Source organism: Salvia splendens, chromosome 3, assembly GCF_004379255.2.
Source record: "Salvia splendens isolate huo1 chromosome 3, SspV2, whole genome shotgun sequence".
Taxonomy (NCBI): domain Eukaryota; kingdom Viridiplantae; phylum Streptophyta; class Magnoliopsida; order Lamiales; family Lamiaceae; genus Salvia; species Salvia splendens.
In genome coordinates this window covers 32,619,120-32,647,011 of record NC_056034.1, presented here as the reverse complement: position 1 = coordinate 32,647,011, position 27,892 = coordinate 32,619,120, and the positions used below count along the sequence as shown (strand labels likewise).

At 38.6% G+C, this 27,892-nt stretch overlaps 2 protein-coding genes across 3 annotated transcripts; one reads left to right on the top strand and one right to left on the bottom strand.

Annotated features, from left to right (window-relative positions):
- Nucleotides 1-39: 39 nt before the first annotated feature.
- Nucleotides 40-4,662, top strand: LOC121797346 (GTP-binding protein YPTM2-like). The gene is made up of 8 exons (XM_042196102.1): nt 40-178; nt 696-768; nt 3,422-3,469; nt 3,554-3,601; nt 3,682-3,753; nt 3,842-3,997; nt 4,166-4,269; nt 4,393-4,662. The coding sequence occupies exons 1-8, from the start codon at nt 165-167 to the stop codon at nt 4,487-4,489; spliced, it is 612 nt and encodes a 203-aa protein (XP_042052036.1). The 5' UTR covers nt 40-164; the 3' UTR covers nt 4,490-4,662.
- A 21,087-nt stretch (nt 4,663-25,749) lies between these two features.
- Nucleotides 25,750-27,181, bottom strand: LOC121793762 (E3 ubiquitin-protein ligase DZIP3-like). Of its 2 annotated transcripts, none has more exons than XM_042191795.1 (3): nt 26,885-27,181; nt 26,701-26,801; nt 25,750-26,048 (listed from the first exon to the last, which is right to left on the bottom strand). In XM_042191795.1, the coding sequence occupies exons 1-3, from the start codon at nt 27,044-27,046 to the stop codon at nt 25,808-25,810; spliced, it is 504 nt and encodes a 167-aa protein (XP_042047729.1). In that variant the 5' UTR covers nt 27,047-27,181; the 3' UTR covers nt 25,750-25,807. The 2 variants fall into 2 exon arrangements, with proteins under 2 accessions (XP_042047729.1, XP_042047730.1); XM_042191796.1 differs by having other exon boundaries at nt 26,701-26,798.
- Between the last annotated feature and the right edge of the window lie 711 nt (nt 27,182-27,892).

The window sequence follows — 27,892 nt, the reverse complement described above, 5'->3', positions numbered from 1 at the left end:
GTCATGCCCCCCACCCCACCTTAAAAGCGACATTTTAGGCTTCATTCTCATCCCAACTCTGAAACTCCCTCTTTATAGAATCGGTGCCGGGAAAATTGAAATTTCCCATTCATTCTCACTCCGATCATCTCATTCGTATCACCATTCAGCATTTAACGCCGGCCATGAATCCTGAATAGTAAGCCTTCTCTCTCGAATTTATAGTTTTAATCACTTCACCAAATTACCCTATGTTCTTCGATTTTGGTTGGTTTCTATGATGATCATCACTATTTTTCTGACCTAAATCAGCTGAATGATTCACCTGATCACCCCCGCACTGATCTTGATTGTGTGTTTGCAAGGCGTATTTGTATTTCATTTAACCGTGTTTCGGAAAGAGTAGATTTTGGAGCCATCTGTCTTTTTCTTCCGATGATATTCATGGAACTATATATTTCACATTTTACATTGTGATTGTCTTTTATATTGGAAATTAATACATTGTTATAGAATCTGATTACTCTAATTCTCGTTGCTATGTTTTATGCTTATGTGATCTGAAATATATTATGGAAATTAAAATCTTTTGGCTCTCTTAATTCCTAAATCATGAACTAAGGAGACTTGGATTTCTCTGGTTAGACCATGGAATAATAATTTTCTTCTTGCAGAGGTGCTTCTCTTAATCTCAATTTTGTAAATTTTTATCTCAGCGACTACCTATTTAAGCTTCTGCTAATCGGAGATTCCGGCGTAGGGAAGTCATGCCTTCTTCTGAGGTTTGCTGTAAGTTCTTTTGTGATACTGAACTGACTTGTGTAACATATTGTTCATTTATTTCTACCAGTTAGAATATCTCATGGTCATGGATTACTGAGTTTAGTGTTTGATGGTGTAAAACTGTTACTATAGCACTGGTTCTGTTTTTTTTTTCCGTATCCATGGCCAACTAGTGGATGATGATATTTTCCGTTAGAAATGCTTTTCGTACTTTATTCACAATATAAAAGGTAGACTCTCTTCTTAAAATTTAGAACTGAGTGAGATTTGGTTGTTAGTTTGGAATGTAAAGTTCCATATCTGTAAGCTATACCATGTGCATAAGAATATCATTGCTGCAAAGGTTTGGCCTAAATACACATAGTAGCTATGAATAGGAACCCTGCAGGCCTGCACAAAATTGTAAAAACGTAACATTTTCAACCAACACATTTTGGTTAGTACGGTTCAGTTTTTAAGCTTTTGGTTTGGTTAAATTTTAACAAAAAAAGTCAGTTTTTTGGCCAATTTCGTATTTTTCCTACGTAGTAGACCGAAATAAAATGAGGCAGTCATAAGAAATATCCTATTTGATATAGTATAAGCAAATTATACCCACCTTTATAACCAGTATCCACTATTCATGTAAAAAGACATAATTGCCCTTAATGAAATGTCAAAAAGAAAACTATATTCACCCCAGTCCAGTCCCACCGTCATCCCCACCCATCGATCAAGCCTCCACCCCATGTCTTCCCCAATTCTCATGTTTCCCCCGATTATCTTTCCATAGTAACTCCTCTAGTAACCTCGAACCCAACTCCATGCTATGCTCGTCTTTTGACATGTTTGTTTTCCTTGTTGTTTGTCGTCCCCGTCATCGTCATCGGCAGTTATTCTCATATTTAATATCTCTTACTTTATGCTCTCATACTTTATTTTCTCTCTTACTTTATTCTCTCTATTTATCTACTTTATTCACATTCCACTTAACTCACTAAATATTATGCTTCAACAATGATGGGATGGGACGGGACGGAGGAAGTATTATATTAGTGAGTATAATTTAACTTTCAATCCTTATTTCAAAAGTTGTATTTTTCATTTTGCATAAAATAAATAACTAAAAAAGAATTAGTATATGCATAAAATATTCAATGAAATGAATATATATATATATATTTACACATAAATCTAAACTAATTAAAAAATTATGGGTTTTTTTGTAAAACAAAATTAAAGAAAAGGTGAATTGAAATTAAAAAAAAATATTGTTAAGTTAATTCGGTTCGGTTCAGTCTACTTCTAACGAAATTTGGTGTTTCCTATTTGGTAGTTTTCCTTGGTAAAATTGAGCTTAAAATGCTGAAACACTTTTCCTAGCATATTTTGTTTCGTTCTATATAAGAGGACTAAAAAGACCTCCTGACCAGGTCAGAACGAGAACTTGTTTTAAATTTATAAACGGCCGAAGGTTATATATACTCCTTAAATATAGCCAGTGATAAACATAGGGCCTATCCACACGGAGTTGTAAGTTCTAAATATCTCTGGCTCTCTGAGTTTATAGTAAAGATGTTTGGTTGTTTGGTTGATCAAAGGCTCTTGGCTGACCGAGGTATTGTAAAGATCAAACTGAAAACCGACGGGAGTTGCAAGTTCTAAATCTCTTTCTCTTTGAGATTGTCTAAAAGATGTTTGGTTGGTTGGTAGATCAAAGCTAACCGAGGTATTGGGCATATCAAGCTGAAAACTTTAAAAGAAAAGATTAATAAAAACAAACGACCTGATCGGTGGTCTAGACTTGTTAAGCATGTGCACGTTATTTAGTCATTGATGCATTATATCACATTCATGTCAACAGTTATAGTTAAGTAATGCCGCAAGTAGCTTTTTACTCATCACTCCTTCGACAAAACACTTCCCCATCCTGTCCATGCGTTATAGAGTTTTTCCCCCTGATCTGACCTGACCTGACCTGGTCTAGGTCAGGACTTGTTAAGCATGTAGATTTATTCAGTCACTGATGCATGGGTTATAATTACACGTTGACATCAATGGTCAAATAATGCCGCCATTCGACCAGAGCGCATTCGCTCTAGATGGACCCGTAAGGAATTTCTTACGTATACCCTCAACTCGATGTTATTTATTGTATACACCTTACGTCTATCACTGAATCCTTGGTTATGTTGCATCCGGATTATACACCTTTCGATCTGACCTATTTGTGAAGTAGGTTAGAGTGGGTCACCTGAATCTGATGATACCCAGCGCACAAATCCAATTGGCTGAACCAATGTGTGTCGTACAACTCGTATAGGAGCTCCTGAATGTCAGGAATTGGGTCCTTGTCAAGAACTGTGTGTTTGTGATGTTCGCGATAGTCCCCACAGAATCGCCTTTAAAAGTCCATTCCTTGTTTCTAACTAACAGGACTGGACTCTAATAGGATGCCAGCTGCCAACATGTCAGAATCGAGATACTTCATTTCGTCCTTCTGCATGTAATTGCATAGGCAAAATTAAATAATCAAATTTATCATGAGTGCAACCATTGCAATCGATTCATAGTTTTTCTTTCTGTTACCTCTGATTTTAGCTAGTTGCACTACAATGTCTCTTAGGATAGACGGGATAATGTTAACTTTCTTTTCTCATCTTCTTACCTTTTTATGCAGGATGACTCATATCTTGAGAGTTACATTAGTACCATTGGTGTAGACTTTGTAAGTGATTGTTTTGATTTCACGTTAACGCGGTGGTCTTATATATTTTTCACATTAATGTACAAGTATTATTCTATGATGTAGAAAATACGCACAGTGGAGCAGGATGGAAAAACGATTAAGCTCCAAATAGTAAGTATCTGGAACTCAACTCTGGATTACCAACCTGCATTGGATGGGTATAATCACCAACCATGTATTCCTTTGGGCAGTGGGATACAGCTGGACAAGAACGTTTTAGGACAATCACTAGCAGTTACTACCGTGGTGCTCATGGTATCATTGTAAGTGCCAGTTCGATCCATGTGTTTAATTAATTAACCAGTGTCGTTGTGAAATCAATTCATCCGTTGTAATGGTCACACTTACCAGGTAGTTTATGACGTGACTGATCAAGAAAGTTTCAACAATGTGAAACAATGGTTGAATGAAATAGATCGATATGCAAGTGACAGTGTTAATAAGCTTCTTGTTGGAAACAAGTGTGATCTCACCTCCCAGAAAGTTGTCTCCACGGAGACAGCCCAGGTAAAATTTTTTAATCTGCATCACACTCGCTTATTTGAACATGATGGTAGCTCGAATTAAATGTGTAGATACAAACCATTTGAGACAATAATAAAAGTCATACAAGATTGTTGTTGTTCTGTCCATGAGATTGAGTAGTGTTTATTAAATACCGTTATTCAATTTCAGGCATTTGCTGACGAAATTGGGATACCATTCATGGAAACAAGTGCTAAGAATGCTACTAATGTGGAGCAGGCTTTCATGGCTATGTCTGCTTCCATCAAGAACAGGTATACATTTTCATCTTCGAAAAACTTTGAAATGCTCTGTGCAACCATGTCTTTATTCTGCTAATCATGAATTTATCGAAACACTTCTATATCTACTGAAATTTGTTTGGTATCGACTTCAAGGATGGCGAGTCAACCAGCAATGAATAATGTTCGACCTCCAAGCGTGCAGATTAGAGGACAACCCGTTAACCAAAAAACTGGCTGCTGCTCCAATTGAAATTTTAAGCCGTGCGTTGGGTTGACATCAATTTGTCTATCAAGGCATGTAAAATTGGAGCTTGAACTAGTTAGGGGTTTAGGAAGATGACTTCATAATCGTTCCCTCTTTTATCTATGAACCACTTCTATGCTCAAATATCCATTATTTTTTATAATATTTTAGCAAGGAAAGAAAGTGTATTGAGGGAGGCACTGTCCTTGAGACGGAAGACCTCCCACAAAAAGGATGAGGACAACCTTAGGCTACTTTCATCTATGCAAGCACTATCCTATGAATACACAAAGAAGGAAGCTCACAAAGGAGGCTTACAATTCAAAATTCAACAAAGTCCCTCATCAAAAATATTAAGGGAAAAAAAAGGTGAAAAAATATCAAAAATTGCGCCTGGCCATCCCATTGACTCGCTGTGACTATTCTGGACTCAGTGAAAAGCCAAAGAGTCGCTGGTTTTGCACTAATCTGCGTAGTCTCCGTACAACGGCCATAACTCTTTCGTCTAGACTCTGATTGAGGCGTGCAAAGCCCACACTTGAAGCTCTTTCAAAGATGAAGATAATGATGGCCTTAGAGGAGAGAATTTAACTTTATTCGTATTGGCATGTTACTATTTGAATCAGACTTCAGTCTGGCTTGGCTCCTTGTCATACCTTCAGTCCCAATAAACCAATGGCACAATGTTGTATTATATGATGTTCAACACTTAAATTCAAATAAGGTACTATCTATTAGTACTATCGAAGAATTCATGTCATAAATAAATATATTTCAGACCCCAATAAACCCATGGCACAACGTTGTATTATATGATGTTCAATACTTAGATTCAAATCCGGTACTATCTATTAGTACTATCAAAGAATTCATGTCATCAATAAACATATTTCTTTAATTCATTTATTAATGTCATAAATAAATATATTTCAGACCCCAATAAATCCATGGCACAACGTTGTATTATATGATGTTGAATACTTAGATTCAAATCAAGTACTATCTATTAGTACTATCAAAGAATTCATGCCATCAAGAAACATATTTCTTTAATTCATCTATGGAATTCATGTGTTTTCTTTTTAAAAGTTGATTTCAATTCTTTCCTTAGTTTAAACTTAATAATTTATTTCATTCACTTTATTTTCTATCAAAATATTTCTTTCGTTTTCCTTAATTAGATAAGTAATAGGCTATAGATTAGGGTGGGGAAAAATATCGAAATATCGCACTTATTATACCAAACCGAAAATACCGATTTTTCGGTATACCGCAATTTTTGGTACGATATAATACTGTACCGAAATCTTTTGATACAATAACGTTATCAAATTTTTACATACCGCGATATACCGCGGTATACCGAATCCTTGTTGCGTACTAAAAAATCGGTATATGTTGAAATATTATATAAATATTATATTATATTTAATATATTTATATATAAAATAGAATTCAAAAGAAAAAATATCCGAAAATCTTACTTTTAAATATTTTGTGTATGTAATGGATTTTTTTTGCATAACGGTAATACCATATTCCGTACCGTACTTCGGTATACTGTAAAAGTGCGGCATACCGCAATAACGGTAAGGTACAGTATCAAAAATTAACCATACCAAATTTTTGGTGTACCGCAGGTATACCGAAAATTCGGTTGTATCAGTATGATATTTTGTCATACTGCAGTTTTCGGCGGTATGCGGTATGTAGACATGCCCAAGGTTCCGAAACGCCGGTTTGGTTCCGAAAAATCTCAAATCGTAACCGACCTTGAGCGTATTTCCCGGTTACGATTCCGGTTCGAAAATCACCGATTTTGGTTTCAGTTCTGAATTGGTGGTTTTTCGTGGTTCGGTTCGATTCCAAACCGATGGCGTTTTTTTGAAGTTTTGGTTTGAATTTACGGTTTTTGGGCGGTTTTTCACAGTTCCGGTTTGGAACCGCTCGGAACCGACAGTTCCAGCACGGTTTTAGTTTCAGAATTTTGGAACTTGAACCCACGGTTCCAAAAATGACGGTTTCGATTTTATTTAAACTCACGGTTTCAGTTCGGAACCATAACCTTTTCGCATTTTAAAGAGGTATTTTTACTTCTCCATCAATAAAGAGGTAAAATCTTATAACTATCATAATGCCTATTTTTTCATGAAAAATTTTTAGAAGGGAGAAAGTACTTGAGAAGGTATTATATTTTTATATTTTGAAATGCATCTTGTATTTTTTTTATATTAGAAAATAATTAACCTCTTAATATATTTTATCCCAATGAAATTTATTACTTTTTAAAAAGATATATTTCACTTTTTGAGAAGATAAATAGATAATATACATTTTTAATATATTTATCCCCTTGGAGATAGCTATAATCTATTAAGTGAGATATATCATTCATTAATTCCAAATCTATTAAAACTCAAATTATGAATACAAAAGGAGGTTGTTAATCTCAAGCTTCATCATATGTTTTCTTTCGATGAAATGGAGACCAAAATTTCAATAATGTTTAAGAGTGTGTGTGATTCAAGAGCAGCACTTGTGATAAGGCCTATTTCATGCATCGGTTTAGGGGTAAAATGTATGCTACTTGATCAGTTTATCGCACAAAGCAAGTGTTAATTGTGCAGCAATGCCGTTTGACCAAGGCAACAAGGCCAAGATGATCAAGCAGGAACAAAGGGCGAAAAAAGACAAAAAATCGGCTGAACTGATCAAAGGGGGTGATCAAGCAGTTAGGCGGAGACCACTGGTTTCTAGAAGAAGGACACGTGAGGCTAATGAGCTGGATGGTGGTCATCAATTTGTTAGCAATGACGATGTTCTAGAAGGGGACACGTGTTGATACATGAGACGCAAGGACAAAGATGAGCCATCATTCTGTTTTGAGGAACGATGTCATTCAAGAAGAAAGGCACGTATCAATCGATGAGTCGCTCGATCACAGCGTGAGCGAATATCCTCTGCCAAGATCGTTATCCAGCTGGAGATTGTGTGAAGTGCCTATAAATAGACGATGTGCCACCACAATGAGGAGCTTCCTTTTTTAGAAGTGTAGTTTTCATTTCCTTAGTTTAGCTTCCAGGCCCAAAGTTAGCTTAGTTAGAGTAATGGTTAGTTAGAGAGAGAGAGAGCCCGAAAGGGAGCGCGACAGAATACTGAATATTTGTTCAGTGTTATCTCAAGCTTTCGACCGAGAACACTCTCGGCCTTCCTCGCTTTCTTATTTTACGAAGTTATTAGCTTAGTCTAATTCTGTAGTTAAAGAAACAATCTTTTTCGTATTCTGTGTGTTCGTTGTACTTCTCTGAGTTTTGAATATAAAATTAGAGTTGTTTCGTTTTCGTCATCGCGTTTACTGTTCCATTTCAGTTTCGCTTTTGAGTATCTGATCCAGTGTTTTTATTATGTTGAATGTCAAGATGTTTTCGCAGTTTCATAGCATGACTAGGTAGTTAGTTTTCATTTCAGCCTGTCGTTTACTTGATCCATGAGTTTTGTCAGCATGAAGTCTCCTTGATCAAGTAGTTAGTTACTTTCTGCCTAGCGTAAATCCAGTAGTTAAAAACTCCCAAAACTAAAGCGTGGCAGCAGCCGAACCCTGTTCACTACTCACACACTCGATACACCGGTTTCTCTGTGGGATCGACCCCATACTTGCCGGCTTACTGTTAAAGTTGTGCGAGTTTGGGAGTTATAAATTACATTGGCGGCGAGCGAGAGTGAGACGCCTTGATCAAGTGGCAACGACATTTGCTAACTGATCCATCCGGTCGGTTATCTTCCATATAACTTGATCAATCCAATCCGACTCTTTCGAGGCCCGACCAAAATGGCGCCGTTGCCGGGGAAGCATGGTGTTATTTTATATTTGTGTGAAGTGCATAGGTGTAAATAGTTTTTGTTTCTTTCTTTTCTCAGTTTTTCTTTCCTTTTATGAGAAGGTACCAACGCGGTGGACACTGGAATCATCCTCATATATACAAAGACACTAACGCTCATTGGAGAGTCCAGGAAGCCGGTGTTGTTACCACACGATACAGAGCCGTACTAGCAGCAGCAACAGCCGCTGATCAACTGACCAGCGAACAAGAAGGAGAACGGAACGCACCACCCCAGCTACCACCACTTGAACAAGCAAAAGCAAAGATGGCCCTCGTCGACAATGACTCAGGAATTAGCTCTCTGCACGCTCATGACGGGAAGGAGCCCACTCATGCCATTGCCATTACTCCTGGGATGTGGACCATCGCAATCAAATCAGGAGTGCTGGCAGTTTTGTCCAATTTCTATGGCCTTTCGAAGGAGTGTCCATACGCCTTTCTGGAAGAATTCTGCAGATACTGTGATATTCAGCCCGTGCAAGCTGGATCCACATCCGAAGATTATAGGCTGAAGGCTATTCCCTTTGTCTTAAAAGGCGATGCGGGAGTATGGCTTTCGAGATTGCCAGAAGGGTCAATCAGAACCTGGGCACAGTTCGCATGATATTCTTAGATCGCTTCTTCCCAGCATCGAAGACGAGTGCCCTTAAACGGGAGATTACAGAAGCTAGACAGGAGTACGATGAGCCCCTCGGCCAGTACTGGGATAGATTCCAATGGCTGTTCGAAGCATGCCCCAACCACAAGATGGGAGAGAGGGAGATCTACTCCACCTTTTACGGCGGACTCACAGTGGATAGCAAGAACGATCTCAACCTAGCAGCTCAAGGGGATTTCTCAAAAACCCCATTCAGCCAAGCAAAGAGTATACTAGAGAGGTTGATCGAAGCCAAGTGATCGTACGAGACATCTCGGGGCCAGTACAGAAGAGGTGCAGCGCACGCAGCAGAGGAGCGCAGTGATGAGAAGTTGGAGGCTCGATTCGAGCAAATGGAGAAGAAGCTGCTGGAGGCAGTCGAGAAGTCTAGAGCGCCCCCACCACCTGCACCAAAGGAAAATCAATATGTGCCGCTGCCGCCACCGCCCCCGCCCGAAGAGAACCACTATTATTATTGCGAGTTTCCTCCTGAAGTGGAGCCGCAACCTCAGGTGAATGCTGTCGGCCACTGAATGCAAATGGCAGCTGGATCCAGGGGAAGCAAAGGGACGCCCCGTGGAGAGACCACCCCAATTTTAGGTGGACTGATCAGAATCAAAGCCATCTGCCTCAACCACTGACACAGCAGATACAATCCTCTGAAGGGCAGCCCATCTGGGCCGCTCTGAACCAAGAAAGATCCAACAACGGAGGAAACCGAATGCAGGGAGGTCAGGTAAGTTGGTCAAGTGGACCTCAAGGGAACTGATCCAGTGGAGGACAACGCAACTGGTCAAGCAAACAGAATGAAGGAACTAGGGGTACAGAAATCAAGGCCCCCAAACAAGCAATGAGTGAAGGAAACCGAACAACCAGATGGTGAGTTATGTCCCGCCACACCAGAGAGGCAACCAACAGCACAACCAGCCGCAATACCAGCAAGAGCACTCTGGGCAGCCCAACTATCCACAGCCCAACCACGGTGGGGGCCACCGAATCAACGATATAATCAGCACCCCAACGAAGGTCAAGAAGATATGATAGTCCCGCACCATCCCAATGATGCGATGCGGGAAATTCAGGAGGCTCAGAAGGAGCAAAGAGCAGCGTTGGATATGCTCACGAAGCAACTGTCTCAAGTTGCGATGTTGCTGAGAGAGCTAAGGGGCAATGATGGAAAAATCCCTGCCAATGTGCAGCCACCTGGTCGTGAAAACATCAGTGAAGTGTCCCTGAGATCGGGGAAAGAATATCAAAGCCCTGGGTGCCTCCAATGTGTATACTCGGACAGAGCCATAATGAAAAAGGAGAGTCTAGTTCCTCTGACCAAGCAAAAGGGAAAGACAAGGGCAAGGCGAAAGTGGGAGGTGAATCCTCAGAAGAAAGCCAAGGAGCGGAAGCAGAGAAGGTCAAGCCATATCCAAACCGTGGAATGGTGACCAGGAAAAAAGATGCCACGATTGACGTGGCGAGTATGTTCAAAGATGTGGAGGTTAAGGTGCCGCTCTTGACGGCCTTGAAAATGCCCCCGATTAGCAAATTCATCAAGGACTACCTGGCATGGAGGGTCAACGAGGAGGGAAGACTAATTACAGAGGAGAATGTCTCTGCCGTGATCCAGAGGAGCGACCTCCCCTCAAAGAAGACCGATCCGGGAATGTTCACGCTCCCAATTTCAATCGGAGATATCCAGGTGGCAGGTGATGTGCGATCTCGGGGCGTCGATTAATGTTCTGCCATACTCAATTTATAAGAAGCTGGGAGAGGCCAAGCTCGTCGATACTGATATAATAATACAGTTGGCCGACAGATCATGTATTTACCCAGAGGGAATTCTAGAAGACGTGATCGTGAAGGTGGATAACTTTCTATACCTAGCCGATTTTGTCGTAATCAAGATGACAGAGCCTGCAGCAAGGGAATCGAGTGGACTTCAATGGATTCCTATTGGGAAGGCCGTTCCTGTCTACGGCCAGTACCATAATAGACGTCCGTAATGGGATGATCAACTTGGACTTCAATGGAGAGCAGTACACGTTCAACATCGATGAAGCCATGAAAAAACCAGCCGATAGCGAGAACGTGTACTCAGTAGATGTGACTGAGCCTTTAGTACAAGAGTACTTAGAGGAGGAATTCTTGAAAAGACAGTTCACTGACTCCGCTGCTGATGAAGGGGTCGAGAAAGAAGTTGCAGAGTGGTATGCAACCATGAAAGTCGGAGAAATGGACAACCAAGCCATATGAAAACGATGATGGATTTTTGTGAGCGCCCGAGACCAACTGGGTCAAGTGGGAAAGCTCAGGTATCTAGCCTAGAGAAGCTGCTTGATCAAGGCAAGCCGATGAAAAGAGAAACATAGGAAAATCCTCTGCCTGCAGAAACGCCAACACCAGCGAAGGAGTTGAAGCCCCTTCCAGCACATCTAAAGTATGCCTACCTGGGGGAGGAAGAAACAAAGCCTGTCATCATCAATAGTCAGTTGACCCAGGGGCAGGAAGACAGATTGTTGGAAGTGTTGAGGAGAAATTAGAAGGCTATCGGTTGGAAGCTGACAGACTTGGTAGGCATCAGCCCAAACTTGTGCATGCATCATATCCGACTGGAGGAAGGAGCCAAACCACACCGCGACCAACAACGAAAGCTCAACCCCAACATGAGGGAAGAGGTGCATAAGGAAATTGTCAAGTTGGTCTCAATAGGGATCATTTACTCCATTCCGGATAGTATCTGGGTCAGCCCAGTACACATGGTGCCCAAGAAAGGAGGGATCCAAGTAGTGAAGAATGAGTAAAACGAATTGATCCCAACAAGGCCAGTTACTGGGTGGAGAATGTGCATAGACTACATGAAGCTGAACGCAGCTACGAAGAAAGATCATTTCCCGCTGCCCTTCATTGATCAAATGCTAGAGAAGTTGGCAGGGAAACAGTATTTCAGCTTCCTGGACGGATACAGTGGTTACTTCCAGATAGCAGTGAATCCGAATGACCAGGAGAGGACCACCTCTACATGTCCCTTCGGCACTTACGCTTATCGAAGAATGCCTTTTGGACTCTGCAATGCCCCGAGCACTTTCCAAAGATGCCTGATGAGCATCTTCTCTGACTTATTGGAAGACTGCATAGAAATCTTCATGGACAACTTTACTGTCTATGGAGATACATTCGATCAAGGGCTGTACAGCCTGAACAGAGTATTGGAAAGATGCCGATAGAAGGACTTGGTTCTTAACTTTGAAAAATGTCATTTTATGGTTACCGAAGGAATTGTCCTAGGTCATGTGGTATTGAGCAGGGGAATAGAGGTCGACCAAGCGAAGATAGCGGTCATTGCAAAACTCCCATATCCCACCAACCAGAAGGAGATTAGAGCCTTTTTAGGACATGCTGGGTTTTATAGAATATTTATTAAAGATTTCGCAAAGATAGCCCAGCCCTGACAAGACTACTCCAAAATGATGTGGAGTTTGAATTTTCTGATGCCTGCAAGGACGTGTTCCAGCTGCTGAAGGACAGATTGATAAGCTCTCCAATTATACGAGCCCCCGACTAGAGTCACCCCTTTGAGGTGATGTGCGACGCCAGTGACTATGCTGTGGGGGGCAGTATTAGGTCAGAAGATTGAAGGAAAGAGTTACGTAATCTTCTATGCTTCTAAAACTCTAAATCAAGCATAGAAGAATTACGGCACGACCGAAAAGGAGAAGCTATCGGTGGTCTACGCCTTTGAAAAGTTCAGGTCTTATCTGCTAGGCTCAAAAGTGATAGTCTATACTGATCACGCGGCCATCAAGTACCTGCTGGCGAAGAAGGAATCAAAGCCGAGATTGATCAGACGGGTACTCCTACTACATGAGTTTGATTGGGAAGCAGTGGATAAAAAGGGAAGCGAGAACAAAGTGGCTGATCATTTGAGCCGAATTTTGCAAGAAGACAACGGAGGGGCCATCTCTGACGCTTTCCCCGAGGAGCATCTCTATCTGATCAAGTCAACTTCTGAACCTCAATGGATCAACCAAGTGGAAGGGGTTGATCAAGCCAACCAAGGAAAGGGACAACACAAGCAACCATGTCAAATCCTTTTAGACGTTAATCTGCTGTTTACTTCGTTACTCTAAAATGAGTTTTCGTAAAGTAAAATAATTTTTCTTTTGGAGGTTAATTAGATTTTGATATTTATTTTGCCTATTCGCTTCCTTTGAAAAATCGTTTGCTATAAGTCTTTGCATTAATTGATAATGAATTTATGACATTAAGTTTCTTTTAAGCTAATTGAGTCTTTCTTATGAACTGCCGTCCTTAAATGTTGTCTTTATTGCTATCCCGTGGTCACGATCTCCTCGTTTATAATACCCCTAGTATGGGCGGTCGTGACAGAGTGGTATCAGAGCTTCGTTCTTTCGCTCTGGTCCGAGAGTCTTCTTTCACCTTAAGTCTAGAATAGTAAACCTTAAACTAGAAGTGTCACGAAGGCTCAACATCCAAAGCATCGCGCTCAACCAAAGAAAGTGAGGTATGTTTTAAGTTGTTGCAAGCATGTGAGATCGATGCATGAAATTGACGATGATATGATGATGATGTTTTGGAAAGTGTATGCATGCGAATGAATGTTATACGTGAAGATGAATTGTGATGATATGATTATGTGGAATATGAGTATGATTGACATGATAATTTAAGCACGTGTTATATATGTGAATACTATGTTGTGATAGTATGATTATGTGAAGTATGAGCATGATTGACAAGATGATCTAAGCACGTGTTGTATGTTGATTATGTATTTATTATGGTGTGATTATATGGAGCATGAGCAAGATTAGTATGATGACTAAGTATGTGTTATATGTGTGAAAGTACTACGACGTGAGCATGTGAACATAGGATGATGGAGTGTTTTACATGAAGGATGAAGGTTAATGAGTTGTTTTGAGTATGTTAAATTTTTTTTTGAGAAAAAAAAGAGTAATTTAAAAATGTTGTTTCAAACATATATGTGAAGTGCATGAGTGTTTTGTTTAGAATACAAATGTGTTATGAGTTTTGAAAGATTTGCATGGTTTGATACGTAGAAAAAAAAAGAAAAAGGATTTTGTGGTTGATGTTTTGTAATATGAATGACTAGTTGTTCTAGTGGAGTTTGATTGAGAAAAAAATATTTATGTTGTGGAAAGTTGTTGAAATTTTTTTTAAAAGAAAAAAAAAATATCTTTGAACTTTAAATGAAAACATGTTAGTTCTTTCTTTTGGGAAAATTTATTTGATCAATGGAAAATGTTGTGTTTATGAATTGTTTAAAAAAAATTTTAATTACCTTTTCGTTTGGAAAATTAAGCCATGGAAGTGTGATGTTATGTATGTTATGAGGTGCGAAGTATGATGCGTTATTTTATGGAGTGTTTTATACGAGTGATGAAAGTTGATGCGGAAGTACGTTTTAGTTTGAGTCAAAACTTTTACTTTAAAATTGAGATGTGGGAAATTTTGTTTGGGAAGGTGTGAAAGTGTAAAGAAATTTTGTTTCAAAAGTTTTGAATATAATTGTGAAGTTCGAAAGTGTTTTGCTATGGAATGTGAAAATGTTGTGTGTTTATCTTGAGGTTTGAATGACGTAAATTGTGGTAGATGATGATCTATGAGATGGCGAATTGTGTTGTGAACTTAGAGTACCTAAAATATAAGCCTAGTTGACCGCGCGAATCATAGTTCTAAGTTGAAAACTTAACTATTGCTTCTCTGAGCAATGAATCGTACGAGAACATGAAAGTTGAGGCAAACCCTTAAGTTAAGGTGCGAGACAAGAAGAGCTGAAACTAAGTGATATTTTCATGCAACGACGAGCGGTCATACACGCGATTTAAATTAGTATAGTGTAATCTTGCGTAAGTGGCAACACGATGGAGATGATCTTCATACCCTGCTAAGGAGCACGAGGATGACAACAATATCCTACGAGGATAATCATTATGACATGCAGAGAACTTTATGAGATATGGACTCCGACTATCATTATTAGTGGCATTGACACGAAGAATTCCAGCGTGGAATCCACAGTTCTTAGAGTGATGTTACCAGTCTCGGCTTGCGAAAGATGAACGAGGTGGCGCGACTTTAATAGCTATAACAAACTAATTTAATCAACAGTTCTTACTTGGATTCTAAGAAGTTATTTTTCAGGACCTTTCAAATAACCGTGAGCCCTTGTCTATATAACAGCTTGTTTCATTCACCCCTTGCAAGTGATGTATATTATTTCTTTTCCTCCATTGAGTCATAACTCACTTTCAATTCTTGGAAAGTGGTATTGCCTTCATAACTTTGGACAATTGGATTGATTGTAGTCTTCTTTGACTTATTATTTATACGAACAATATTTTGTCTTTGTGAGCCTTTGCTATTGAACTTCATTCCTAAGGCTGCTTGCAGTCATGTCCTTCAATATAGGCACGTTTCACTGACATGTTTTCTATGTGATATTCTTCTTTGAACTTTTGTTCAGCTTTTCATTTTGTAACCATGTCTGTGTCAAGTTCTTTCTCATAGAGTGAAATTCTTTTTGGTTCAGTTCCACTATATGTATTCTTTCCATAATAGAACCATTCTTTTTACAAAACAAAGTCTATATTTTGTACCTTGCCTTAACAAACTTAATCCACTTGATTTTTTTTCAAAAGCCCATTTGACTTTGGTTGCCTTTCACAAACATATGAACCCATTGATGTGATTATATTATTCCACATTATGATTTTCGTTGAACCATGATCAGTACCGCTTTGTGACAACTGCCTACATTTCTCAATCCTCATACAACTGATCATTTTTTTTCTCAACCCTATAAGTCATTATCCATTGATATGTGGACCTTTCAAATTTTGCCAAACAACTGAATTATCTTGTTTGGTAGCCTACTATGAGAATTGACTTTAATTCGATTCCATCTCATATTCATGACCTATCTTATGTTCTTCCAAGCTCCGTGGGGATGATCATAACCAATTGTTACAATTCAAAATTGGTTCATATCCAAGTTAAGACTGTTTGGTTAAACTTTGAGTTCTTGATACATATTCCGAGTTCTTGATGCAACATATGCAAGGAGAGGCAAATTTCTTTTCGAGCCCCTGGCGATGAGCCGACTATCTTGTATGGAATTTCTTTAAATCGACGAACCTCCATAATCTCTGCTATATATTTTTTTCCTATGCCTCAAGAGTTCTATTTTTCGTACTATTTTTTGGCATGTCAAATCCTTTTAGACGTTAATCCGCTGTTTACTTCGTTACTCTAAAATGGGTTTTCGTAAAGTAAAATAATTGTTCTTTTGGAGGTTAATTGGATTTTGATATTTATTTTGCCCCGTCGCTTCCTTTGAAAAATCGTTTGCTATAAGTCTTTGCATTAATTGATAATGAATTTATGACATTAAGTTTCTTTTAAGCTAATTGAGTCTTTCTTATGAACTGTCATCCTTAAATGTTATCTTTATTGCTATCCCGTGGTCACGATCTCCTTGTTTATAATACCCCTAGTATGGGCGGTCGTGACAGAGAGGCTGACTAGGTTTTCCACCAAGTAGTGGAGAATGAGCCAGAGGAGAGGGAAGAGTAGCCGCTGCGCCGCCGGACGCACCGGATGAACATGGAGCGGATGATAGAGGAGATAGAGGCCAGGAGGGCCAATCTGATGAGGATGGAGGAGGAACCGGAGCGGAGGCCTCGCGTAGTGCGGCGGCTGTTGGATGAGGAGAAGCCGGAGAACCAAGGGGCCGGTGAGGGCGTTGAGGAGAGTGCGGCTATTGAGGACAGCCAAGTAAGGGCTGAGAGAGAGAAGAAGAGGAAGGGGAAGAGTGTTCTTCCTCCTCCTAAGAGGATGCGCCCTACCACCCAGGGCGTTGTGATTGCTGACGCGGACCAACCTATCGCCCCACAAGAGGGGGATGAGGGCAGTGAAACTGAGGGGGGGGACCTCCGATGGACCCGAACATCCCACAGGCAACAAGGAAGGCCTGCAACACCCCCCACCGCCGACTATTTCAAACCTACTGTGGTATTGACCACGGACCTCCTCCAGCAGATGCTGGAATTTGATAACCCCAAGTGGCAGGAGGAGGTCCACCAGAGGGTGACAACCCAGAAGTGGCTAAAGGCTGGGAGAAACTCCACCAGCCAGCCCTGGAAACTATCCGGGTTGAGGTAAAATTTACCGAGTATATTACTGGCATTGATTTAGACTGGCTGTTGAAGATTGAGAAGACCTTCGTACCGGAAGCCCTGGCCAAGGAATTTTTCACGACCTTTCGGTTTACTGAAAGCATGGACTTGGGGGCCAGGAGTATCTCCTATAGGGTGTTCGGCCGCACGCAGGAGATGAGACTGAACGAGTACTTCGTGAGGATGGGACTCTACATAGAGGAGAGTGGTTCGGGCGCAAGATTGGCCTTTCTTAGAGGAAGCCGGATTTTGATCAGCAGGCCGTCTGGAAGGCCTTGTGCAACGGAAGTGCCCCAGACTTTAAAGCCTCTGAGTCCAGAGGAACCCATATTGCTGATCCAGCCCTCCGCCTCGCCCAAGTCTACCTCGGGTGCAACCTCCTCGGTCAAGCCAACACAATGGTTATCATTACCTTGGCGGAGCTCTACTTTATATGGAGAATGAAGGAGCAAAGGAAGGTGCACCTTGGCTTCTGGATCGCTTACTCGATCAATCAGATTACCACTCGCCCTGCCCGCCACCTCAATGTCTGCCACCTTCTCGGAGCCTACTTGAGGTGCAATTGGACCCTGGTTTTCTAGGAGGATGTAGAGCTACCCAGCCGCTGCCCCAAACCAGAATTATTTGACCTTGATTTCTTTGTCAGAATTCAGGTACTTGAACGGATGCGCGGCGGGAAACTTCAGTTCTACACAACAGCTCAGAAGGAGCAGCAGAAGGTTAGGCAAGAGGAGAGGAGAAAAAAGGTTGATCGCCCGGCGAGCCCCGAGAGGACACAAAGGCAAGGGCTGGAGTTGGTGCCCACGGCGAGGACAGAGCCAGAGGAGGCTGCACGTGCTGACCACGAATGGAAGCTCCGCATGGAGCAGATGCTAACACAGTTGGTGGAGAACTCACATGCTCAACTGGTCGCACTGGCCAGGATTCTGGAGGTTATCCGCAATCAGACCCCTTCCCGACAACCACCACCTCCCCCTACAAGCTCTCCTCCAACTCGGCGCCCATCATCCTCTAGGAATCCTTCGGCATCCCCCGGTCAACCCTCAAGGCAACATTAGTATTTCCCCCCTGAACTCATTTCAATTTCAAACAATTTTTTTTATGCTTTATTTTGGTCTGTAAAAATTGTTATTCTGATTACTCTTACACTTAGACCTTTGTTGGGTCTAATTGTGAGAAGGTTATGCATGAATTGCCCGTTTCTGCTTGCCTTTGTGTTTTGGTTATTCTTTTCTGTGTTTATCGGCATGTTTTGATTGTTGGCACTATCTCCCACTTAGCCCAGTGTCTGGTCTAAGTGTGAGAAGGTTATTATTTTACAAAGAAAGAAATTTTTACGAGAGGCTACTTTTTTAATATTTAGATGAAAATTGCATAACTAGTAAGGACTAAAGGCATTAGGACTTAACCATTTGAGCCTTTTCTTCTTTCGTTTCACGAACCCGCCTCATTAAACAAGGCTCTCACTAGTTAACCACGTTGAGCCCATATACACTCTCACCCGTTCTTTTGAAACCGAAACCCACAACTTATACCTTTTTTTTACAAACACGTGAGAAAAGGGGTTAAGAGATGAATCATTTCAAAGGAAAAGGGGGTAACGATAGAAAGTTGAAATAAAAGGGTAGTCAGGTTGATCAAGTCAGAAATCAAGTAAAAAAATGTTGGAAAATATATGTCGGGAAAAAGAGTTGAGAAAAGTTTGAGAGAAAGAAGGGCAGAACAAAGTTGTAACCTGACTCAGTGAGTCGAAAGTTAGGGAATAAGCCAACAATTAAAGGCTAGAGGTCCCAACTTGAACCAGCGAGACATCTAGTGGCAAAATAAATAGTTCGGCCTGATCCAGCAAGTTTATTCAGATCTTTGGTCTCTTGACTCATGTGTTTTTTTTAACAATTTATATTTTTAACTTAGAACCCCTAGGACCCTACCCTAACACATTACTCCCCTTAATCCCCATTATACCCGAAACAAAGACCTTAAGGAACTATCTTGTGCAGTCCGATTCGAGGTATTAAATTTGTGGCAATACTGAGTGAATAGTCCTAACATCTCTGGTGAGAAATGAGTGACTGAGTGAATCCAACAGTTGGTTTTAATTGAGCATTCTTGACAAACTGACACCTTGATAAAGTAAACGCGAAAGAGAAGCAACATAAGCTGCTGACAAATGGATTGACCTCGACCTCGGGTAGATTGTTGCAAGTTTATTCGGTCTAATGCATCTATGTGAATATGTGTCTTTGTCTTGAGTCTTGTTTTCTTTTCGTTTTCTTTTACTTTCTTGAAATGAGTAAACCATGCCTGAAATTTGTTTTATCTTTTTCTTTTGTTTTTGTTTATATACCTGGGGACAAGTATGTTTTAAGTGTGAGCAGTTTGATAAGGCCTATTTCATGCATCGGTTTAGGGGTAAAATGTATGCTACTTGATCAGTTTATCGGGCAAAGCAAGTGTTAATTGTACACGAATGCCGCTTGACCAAGGCTACAAGGCTAAGCTGATCAAACTTAAAAACACCAAAAACCGGGTGAACTGATCAAAGGGGGTGATCAAGCAGTTAGGCGGGGACCACTGGTTTCTAGAAGAAGGACACGTAAGGCTAATGAGTTGTTTGGTGGTCATCAATCTGTTAGCAATGACGACGTTCTAGAAGGGGACATGACAAACACAGATTTTGCATGTTTTAAGGACTAGATTTGACATGTTTTAAATGTCAATCATTCAAATTATGTTCTTAAATTTCATATGTTATACATTTGGTATTTTTGACGTGTTTGTTGATAAATGATAGAAATGGATAGAAAAAGGTGAAAAAAAGGTCAAAGTGCAGCAGCCTCAGTTCGAGCCCATTCTGACAGCGATTTTGAAGTTCAATCAGTTCTTACTACATGCCATTCTCTTCGTCTTCGAAAGAGCTTCGCGTGGATATCTTGCATGTCTCAATCGGAGTTCTGTGCAGAATGTTATAATGATTCTACGAATGTTGCGCAGTGCAGTCAAAGCTGACCGGAATTTATGCGGAAATTCACGGAAGAAAAGAAATTATTATATTGTGAAGCCAAATCTCTCCTATTTCTTGTAGGGCACGAAATTTATCAAAAATAAACCTTTTTTCCAGCCTATAAATACCTCTGAACCTAATTCATAATATTTATCTCAGAGCCTCTAATCCTTCTCCGTCTCTACACTTCTTCCATTCCATATTCCACCCTTAAATTCATCCATCTTCCATTGGAGCGGAGTTCTGCAGATCCAGGCAAGAGAAGACTGAAGATTGAAGATTCAACCTTGGGTTTTATCAATTTCTTTCATGTCTCGTACTTTATTTGTAGTTTTTACTTGTCTATGAGTTAAACATCAATGTGGAATTTTTGGTGAAGATATTCGATTGATTTTCCTTGTTAGCTCTTGTAGTTATTTGATTTATCCTTGCGCTTTCTATATTCAATTGATTAGCTACTTCTTGAATACATGTTAGAGTTGATTAGAGTACTCGGGAGACGAAATAGTTGACTTGGAAAATGGATAATTCACACTTTAATTCAATAGAACTCAGGAGAGTTGATGTTTCACGTAAGGTCAATGGTCTTAACGATCTTTTATGAGTTAGATGTTAGAGATTTAAAGGGGACTTTGATTTCAACACCTAATCTACGGATTTCTTATCTCGGGAGAGGGTTTAATCCAGTTAAGTGACCGACTTAATAACTCTAGAGACCGTAATTCAAGAAAGTCGATTGTCTTTTGGATTCTAATATTCTACATTCCTATGCTTGCTTTGTATCATTATTTATATGCTTTCATTTTATTTGTTTATTTATTTTTCAGTCTAGTTTAATAAAATCAAACCAAAAAAAACATTCGTGTCTTTAAATAGTATATGACGCTTAGTATATGATAGTCAGTTGCAATCTTATTCCCTGTGTTCGATATCTCGGTACTGACCTTTAGCTATACTAGATCTACCCTGTAAACTTGCAGGTATTTATAGTGCTAATAAATAGTGCATCAAGTTTTTGGCGCTGTTTCCGGGGAATATTATTGCTTTAAGCTGATATTGTAAAATGGTTGATAATACTAATTTAGAGTGTAATATTTTGTATAGTTTTATTTTAATTTTTTTTGTTTTATTTGTTTTGCAAGGAGCACGAAGCATAATAATGGATTACTCCAGTACAAGATAGAATTATCTGCTACAACACTTGATATGCTCCGTAGAGCGTGGGTGATATATATACATTTGATTGCTCCCTTGTTTTTATTAGTTTTCTTCTTTAGTTTTCTCCTCCATAGAGCTGATGTTTCTCTGTATAGTTGAACTTTAAAAGAATATTTATAAAAAATCCTTTCTTTTAACTCTTCTTTCTCAGTTTTTTTTGCTTTTTATTCTTTTACTTCTGATTTTCTTTTTTTTTCCTAAAAAAACTTTAAAAAAAACCTCCTTCCCCTCTTTATATTTTATTTCCTCCACACAATTCACACACCCATACTCCAAATTCACACCACTTTGATGACATTTTTTGGATTCCACTCATTCTTATGCTCAACTGTCAATCAACCAAGGTATGTTCTTCTTTTAATTTCTGAGCTTTGATTTTGAATTTTTTCCTTGAATGACCTTGTTGTTGATTTATATATTGGAAGTTTGGATTGGAGTTTGATGGAGGATGATGAATTTGTGAGTCTTGGATTTTTGGAATTAATTATTGTTGGGTGTGCTTGAGTATGTTGATCTTGTTGGATGAAAATTGAATATCACTTTGGTTTGATTGTTGATACACATAGTTCATGTTCATAGCATTGCGAGGCTATTTTATCTTGCATGAATTGTGTATATTTCTAGATCTTAAATTTTTTTTTGCTTGATCTTAGTCTATTGTTGAAAATATTTGCAATTAATTGGGGGATAGAGAAGATTACGGAGGATGAAAAATGATCATGTTAAGGTAGATAATTTGATTTGCATATTTTATGCCTTGATATGATTAAAGTTTAGGGGATTGCCACATGTTATGCATTGTACTCTACTATAATTTTCTTCATTCTATGCTCACATTGCGAAATTGTAGGTACATAAGGCATCCCAAAGAAAATCCCGAGAATGGGGGATATTATTTTATGAGCCTCAAAGAACGTCAAGCTAAAGACGTTAACCAAGCGCTTGTTGGGAGGTAACCCAACATTGGTATCTTTTTTTATTTAGTTTGATTTGTTTTGTAAGTTTACTCACACCTCCACCAACTTTTCAAACTTATTCTTAACGTAGTTTTGAATAAGTTTGGGGGGATGAAGTGGTGGACCGTGAGTGTAGTTGTTTTTGTTTGTTTTTATTTGTTTTTTTTAAATAAACCCGAGGTGAATCTTGTCATGAGCATAACATAGAAAATTTAGAAATGATCATGTTTAGGAACATCAGACCGAGTTGCCTATGATAAAAATTTCGTTTATGTGCTGGTTGAGTTGACTTGATGCATTGATTTGAAGGTTTAGTGAAAAGGTACATAAATAATGAATTGCTTGTTTGCCTTGAATCATGCTCATACCTTGTAAGACTTGAGCCATAAATTTATTTCTTGTGTGATTTATATGCATTCATTTATTTGTTTCTAAAACTTGCTCCTAGTCTGCCTAAGTTTACATAGTGTTTAAATGATAAAAGAGCACGTTAGACCATCCTTCTTAGCTACTTTAAATATCCAAATTTATGACCTTATTCAAAATATTTTTCCCTAGCTAGCCACTTTGAGCCTTTAAAGCCTTTTTCTTTGGAAGCTAAATAAAAGGGAATATCCATACATTCTCGGTGAATTTTAGTTTATATTTTGTGAAAAGAGTTGGAGAGATAAGATAGAAAGAAAAGTAGTGTGCTTAGTTGTGAAAAGTGCATAGACATTTGTGGTTTGAATGAGATAATTGGTTGTGCATAGAAACAAAAAAAAAAGAAAAGATGTACAAAAGAAAAAAAATCAAAGGAATTTGGGAAGTGAGAAGAAATTTAGACAAAGTCTAGAATTTACTGAGATTTGAATTGTTGGTGCGGTGCTATGTTTGATGTAGTAGAAATTGATCACTTTTTGCTATGTTTGGGATTAGTCACCAAAGAGCCTACATTATAACCCAAAATAAAGACCTTTCGGATTTTTTATTTTAATCACATAAAGTAGAGGAGGGATTATACATTGAGCAAGCCTATGATAAACTTTGCATGTTGCATGATCTGAGAGCATATATTCTTTACCTTATACACTTTGAAAGTGAGTGATAAACACACTTCTAAACACTTGTGAGAACATGTACTTCAAGGTGATCAACGAGCTAGTAATGAAAATGCACTAATAAGTTTTGCTTGATTTGATTTGTATTCTTGTCAAACTCTTTATTTCTTGTTACAATTTTTGAGGCAACTATGAAGTCTAGTTCTTAGCATCTGTGTTTCTTTAGTAGTTTTTCTCTTGTTTTGTTTGAGGACAAACAAATAATTAAGTTTGGGGGAGTTGACAAACACATATTTTGCATGTTTTTAAGGACTAGATTTGACTTGTTTTAAATGTCAATCATGCAAATTACGTTCTTAAATTGCATATGTTATACATTTGGTATTTTTGACGTGTTTGTTGATAAATGATAGAAAAAGATAGAAAAAGGTGAAAAAATGGCCAAAGTGCAGCAGCCTCTGCTCGAGCCCATTCTGACAGCGATTTTGAAGTCCAGTCAGTGCTTACTACATGCCATTCTCTTCGTCTTCGAATGATCTTCGTGTGGATATCTTGCATGTCTTAATCGGAGTTCTATTAAGAAAGTTATGACAATTCTACGAACGTTGCGTAGTGCAGTTAAAACTGACGGGAATTTATGCGGAAATTCACGGAAGAAAAGAAATTATTATATTGTGAAACCAAATCTCTCCTATTTCTTGTAGGGCACGAAATTTATCAAAAATAAACCTTTTTCCAGCCTATAAATACCTCTGAACCTAATTCATAATCTTTATCTCAGAGCCTTCAATCCTTCTCTCTCTCTACACTTCTTCCATTCCATATTCCACCCTTAAATTCATCCATCTTCCATTGGAGCGGAGTTCTGCAGATCCAGGCAAGAGAAGACTGAAGATTGAAGATTCAACCTTGGGTTTTATCAATTTCTTTCATGTCTCTTACTTTATTTGTAGTTTTTACTTGTCTATGAGTTAAACATCAATTGTGGAATTTTTGGTGAAGATATTCGATTGATTTTCCTTGTTAGCTTTTGTAGTTATTTGATTCATCCTTGCGCTTTCTATATTCAATTGATTAGCTACCTCTTGAATACATGTTAGAGTTGATTAGAGTACTCGAGAGGAAATAGTTGACTTGGAAAATGGATAATTCACACTTTAATTCAATAGAACTCGGGAGAGTTGAGGTTTCACGTGAGGTCATTGGTCTTAACGATCTTTTAGGAGTTAGATGTTAGAGATTTAAAGGGGACTTTGATTTCAACACCTAATCTACGGATTTCTCACCTCGGGAGAGGGTTTAATCCAGTTAAGTGACCGACTTAATAACTCTAGAGACCGTAATTCAAGAAAGTCGATTGTGTTTTGGATCCTAATATTCTACATTCCTATGCCTGCTTTGTATCATTGTTTATATGCTTTCCTTTTATTTGTTTATTTATTTGTCAGCATGAAGTCTCCTTGATCAAGTAGTTAGTTACTTTCTGCCTAGCGTAAATCCAGTAGTTAAAAACTCCCAAAACTAAAGCGTGGCAGCAGCCGAACCCTGTTCACTACTCACACACTCGATACACCGGTTTCTCTGTGGGATCGACCCCGTACTTGCCGGTTTACTGTTAAAGTTGTGCGAGTTTGGGACTTATAAATTACATTGGCGGCAAGCGAGAGTGATACGCCTTGATCAAGTGGCAACGACATTTGCTAACTAATCCATCCGGTCGATTATCTTCCATGTAACTTGATCAATCTAATCCGACTCTTTCGAGGCCCGACCAGCTTAGCTTAGAAATTGCGACATGAGATTTCATTTCACGGTGGAGACATTATTAAGTAATATTGAAACTGAAAATTCAAGAAATCGCCACCTCTTGTCGGATCCAGTAAATGACAATCGCATTACATGTAGAAAACTGACAGTTTTCACTCTATCAATATATATGTATTTATATTTCTTTGAAAAAATCATTACAATTCATTTGATTCCTAATTATAATAAAACAAAATAAGATTGATATTGATACCGATTGGGCAAATAATTTGGACCACACAACGACATAGATTGCCTGGCCAAATATATACCTGGGGCTGGGCTACACAAAAAATTAAATTTAAGAGATTAATAGTAGTAATACTTACTTTGGCAGTCAACTAAAGGACCATAGTTCCATTTAATTGAAATTAATTTTGCAGTAGCTAGCGGAAATGGCCTATTTGGTGTAGGGATAGAATTTTATTTGTAAACTTGTCTCACATTTTAATCTGATTTTATTTCCAACTCTGAATCACAATAACTAATTACTATTAAAAAATAAAGGAAGTAGAAGTAAAAGAAGTAGTATTAATTAATGTTGTGCATTAATTTTGATACAAGGTAGATTATGAATTATTAGTAATTTCCATTCTGCAACAAGGGCAGTGTGCATTGGCCTCTAGCCAAGGCAACAGACAGTGAGTGTGGAACCTATGCCCACATCTCAACTTCATTAGATTTTCCGGCGAAGCCTTGATCTCGTCCAAGCACACCACGCACTCCTCCAACGACGACGACCTCCACTTCAGCTTCAACCATTTCAGCCTCTTCGATTCGTTCTTCTTTACTTCCGAACCATTCTTAACCCTGTCCACCAATTACATTTTTTGATCAACCTAGCTATACAAATTTAATTAGGAAATTGGCGCTTAATAATCATGAAACTTTATAAAAATTTGTTTTTTTTCACTAACCTTAAACTTGACATATAACATCACGAACTTAAATAGTTGTTGAATTTTTTCCAACAGCCGACCAAATCCGATTACATTTAAATTAGATGGATAACCATATTTGACTTTTAGGAATTTTGTACATCATCATCATTTTTCAGTGGTAACAATACCTTAGGTGATGTGATAACAAATGAAATGCAGTAGGATTTTGTCGTCGCTGGGAAAAATTCAACAACTATGTAAGTTCGTGATATTATATGCCAAATTCAAAATTCGGGGAAAAACATTTTTTTGAAAAATTTCACAATATTAGGCGTCAATACCCAATTTAATTTGGTACTGGATTGTATTGGATGAACTAACTAAAACAAGGTTGGTTGATGACTTTGACCTGACTTAACTTGACTTACTGTAATAAGTTTCAAGGGTCATTTGGTAAATAAAGTAAAAATGGAGGAGTGATGAAGAAATTAGTTTCCATGACAAGGACATGCAAAATTTCAAATTAATGTTCATTTATTAATAAAATAAATCGCCGGAAGGAAAAAAGAAATTGGCCGGACCTGGTGGTTTCCGATGTCCACAGCCTCGAGTCGAGTCTTTTCTTGGCTTCTCTGGCCTCAGTGCCAAGCCGGCTCTCGTCGCACATTATCTGCCTTCTCTGCTGTATATGATCAAATCAACCAAATTACACAATTTAATTAGAAAATCTAATTGATCTGTTTTTGTAGTGATTACAAATCCTACCGAGGAAGGCGTTGAGTTGCAGAGATGGAAGTCATGGCTGCTGACGTATAAGCAGAGAGACGATCGCCGCGTGGAGCAGCCGGAGATGGCCGGAGATGGTTCGCTTTTCTGGTGAAATCTTCTTCTTCTTGCTGCTTCAACTCCCGGCAGCATACCAGCCATTGATAAACACTCCAAATCTATGTTGTTTTCTTCTTTTTTTTCGATGGTTTCAATGGAATTTAAGGTGGAGTTAAAGCTGTGAAGAATAGTCCTATTTATGTGCTGTGTTGTTTAGTGTGTGACCTTTGTTTTTAGCTGTGAATCTCTTTAGAATTTAAATATTACGTCCAACATAAGATAACACATTTCTTAATCGGCACACAATTTTAAGAATTATTGATTAATATGGTTAATTAGAGAGAAAAAGAGTTGGTGTAAGTATTAAATGGAGAGAGAAAAATAGTTGAATATTTAATTAGAAAGAGAAAAAATGGTTGAGTTTATTAATTGGAGTGAGAAGGTTAACAAAAATAGAAATGTGTCATATTGATTGAGACAAATGAAAAATAAAAGTGTGTCATCTTAGTTAGAACGGAAAGAATATCTTATATGCTATATAGAGTTAGTAACTAATTGCGAACCACGTGAGAATTTTAAAACAGTGTGTTGATTTATTAATATTAGTTGATATTTAAAATATATTAATTGTTGGTTTCAATATTAAAAAACTCTACTAATTTTGACTCAGGAACTTATGTGATGTCAATTGATATTAATCAAAATCAGTGAAACTAATAAAGTTTCTATTTTCAAGGGACGATGTAGTATTATAATAATGTATTATTCCCCCAAGATCGCCATAAAATAAGAATTGAATCTTTCTAAATTATATTATTCCCTTATAAGACCGCCACTAAAATACATTACTATTATTTTCATTTTGGGGTGTCCTTAAAAATAGAAACTTTTTAAGTATTCTATTTTAGGACGTATATCCCACAATCCGCTAACACTACTTCCGCTATT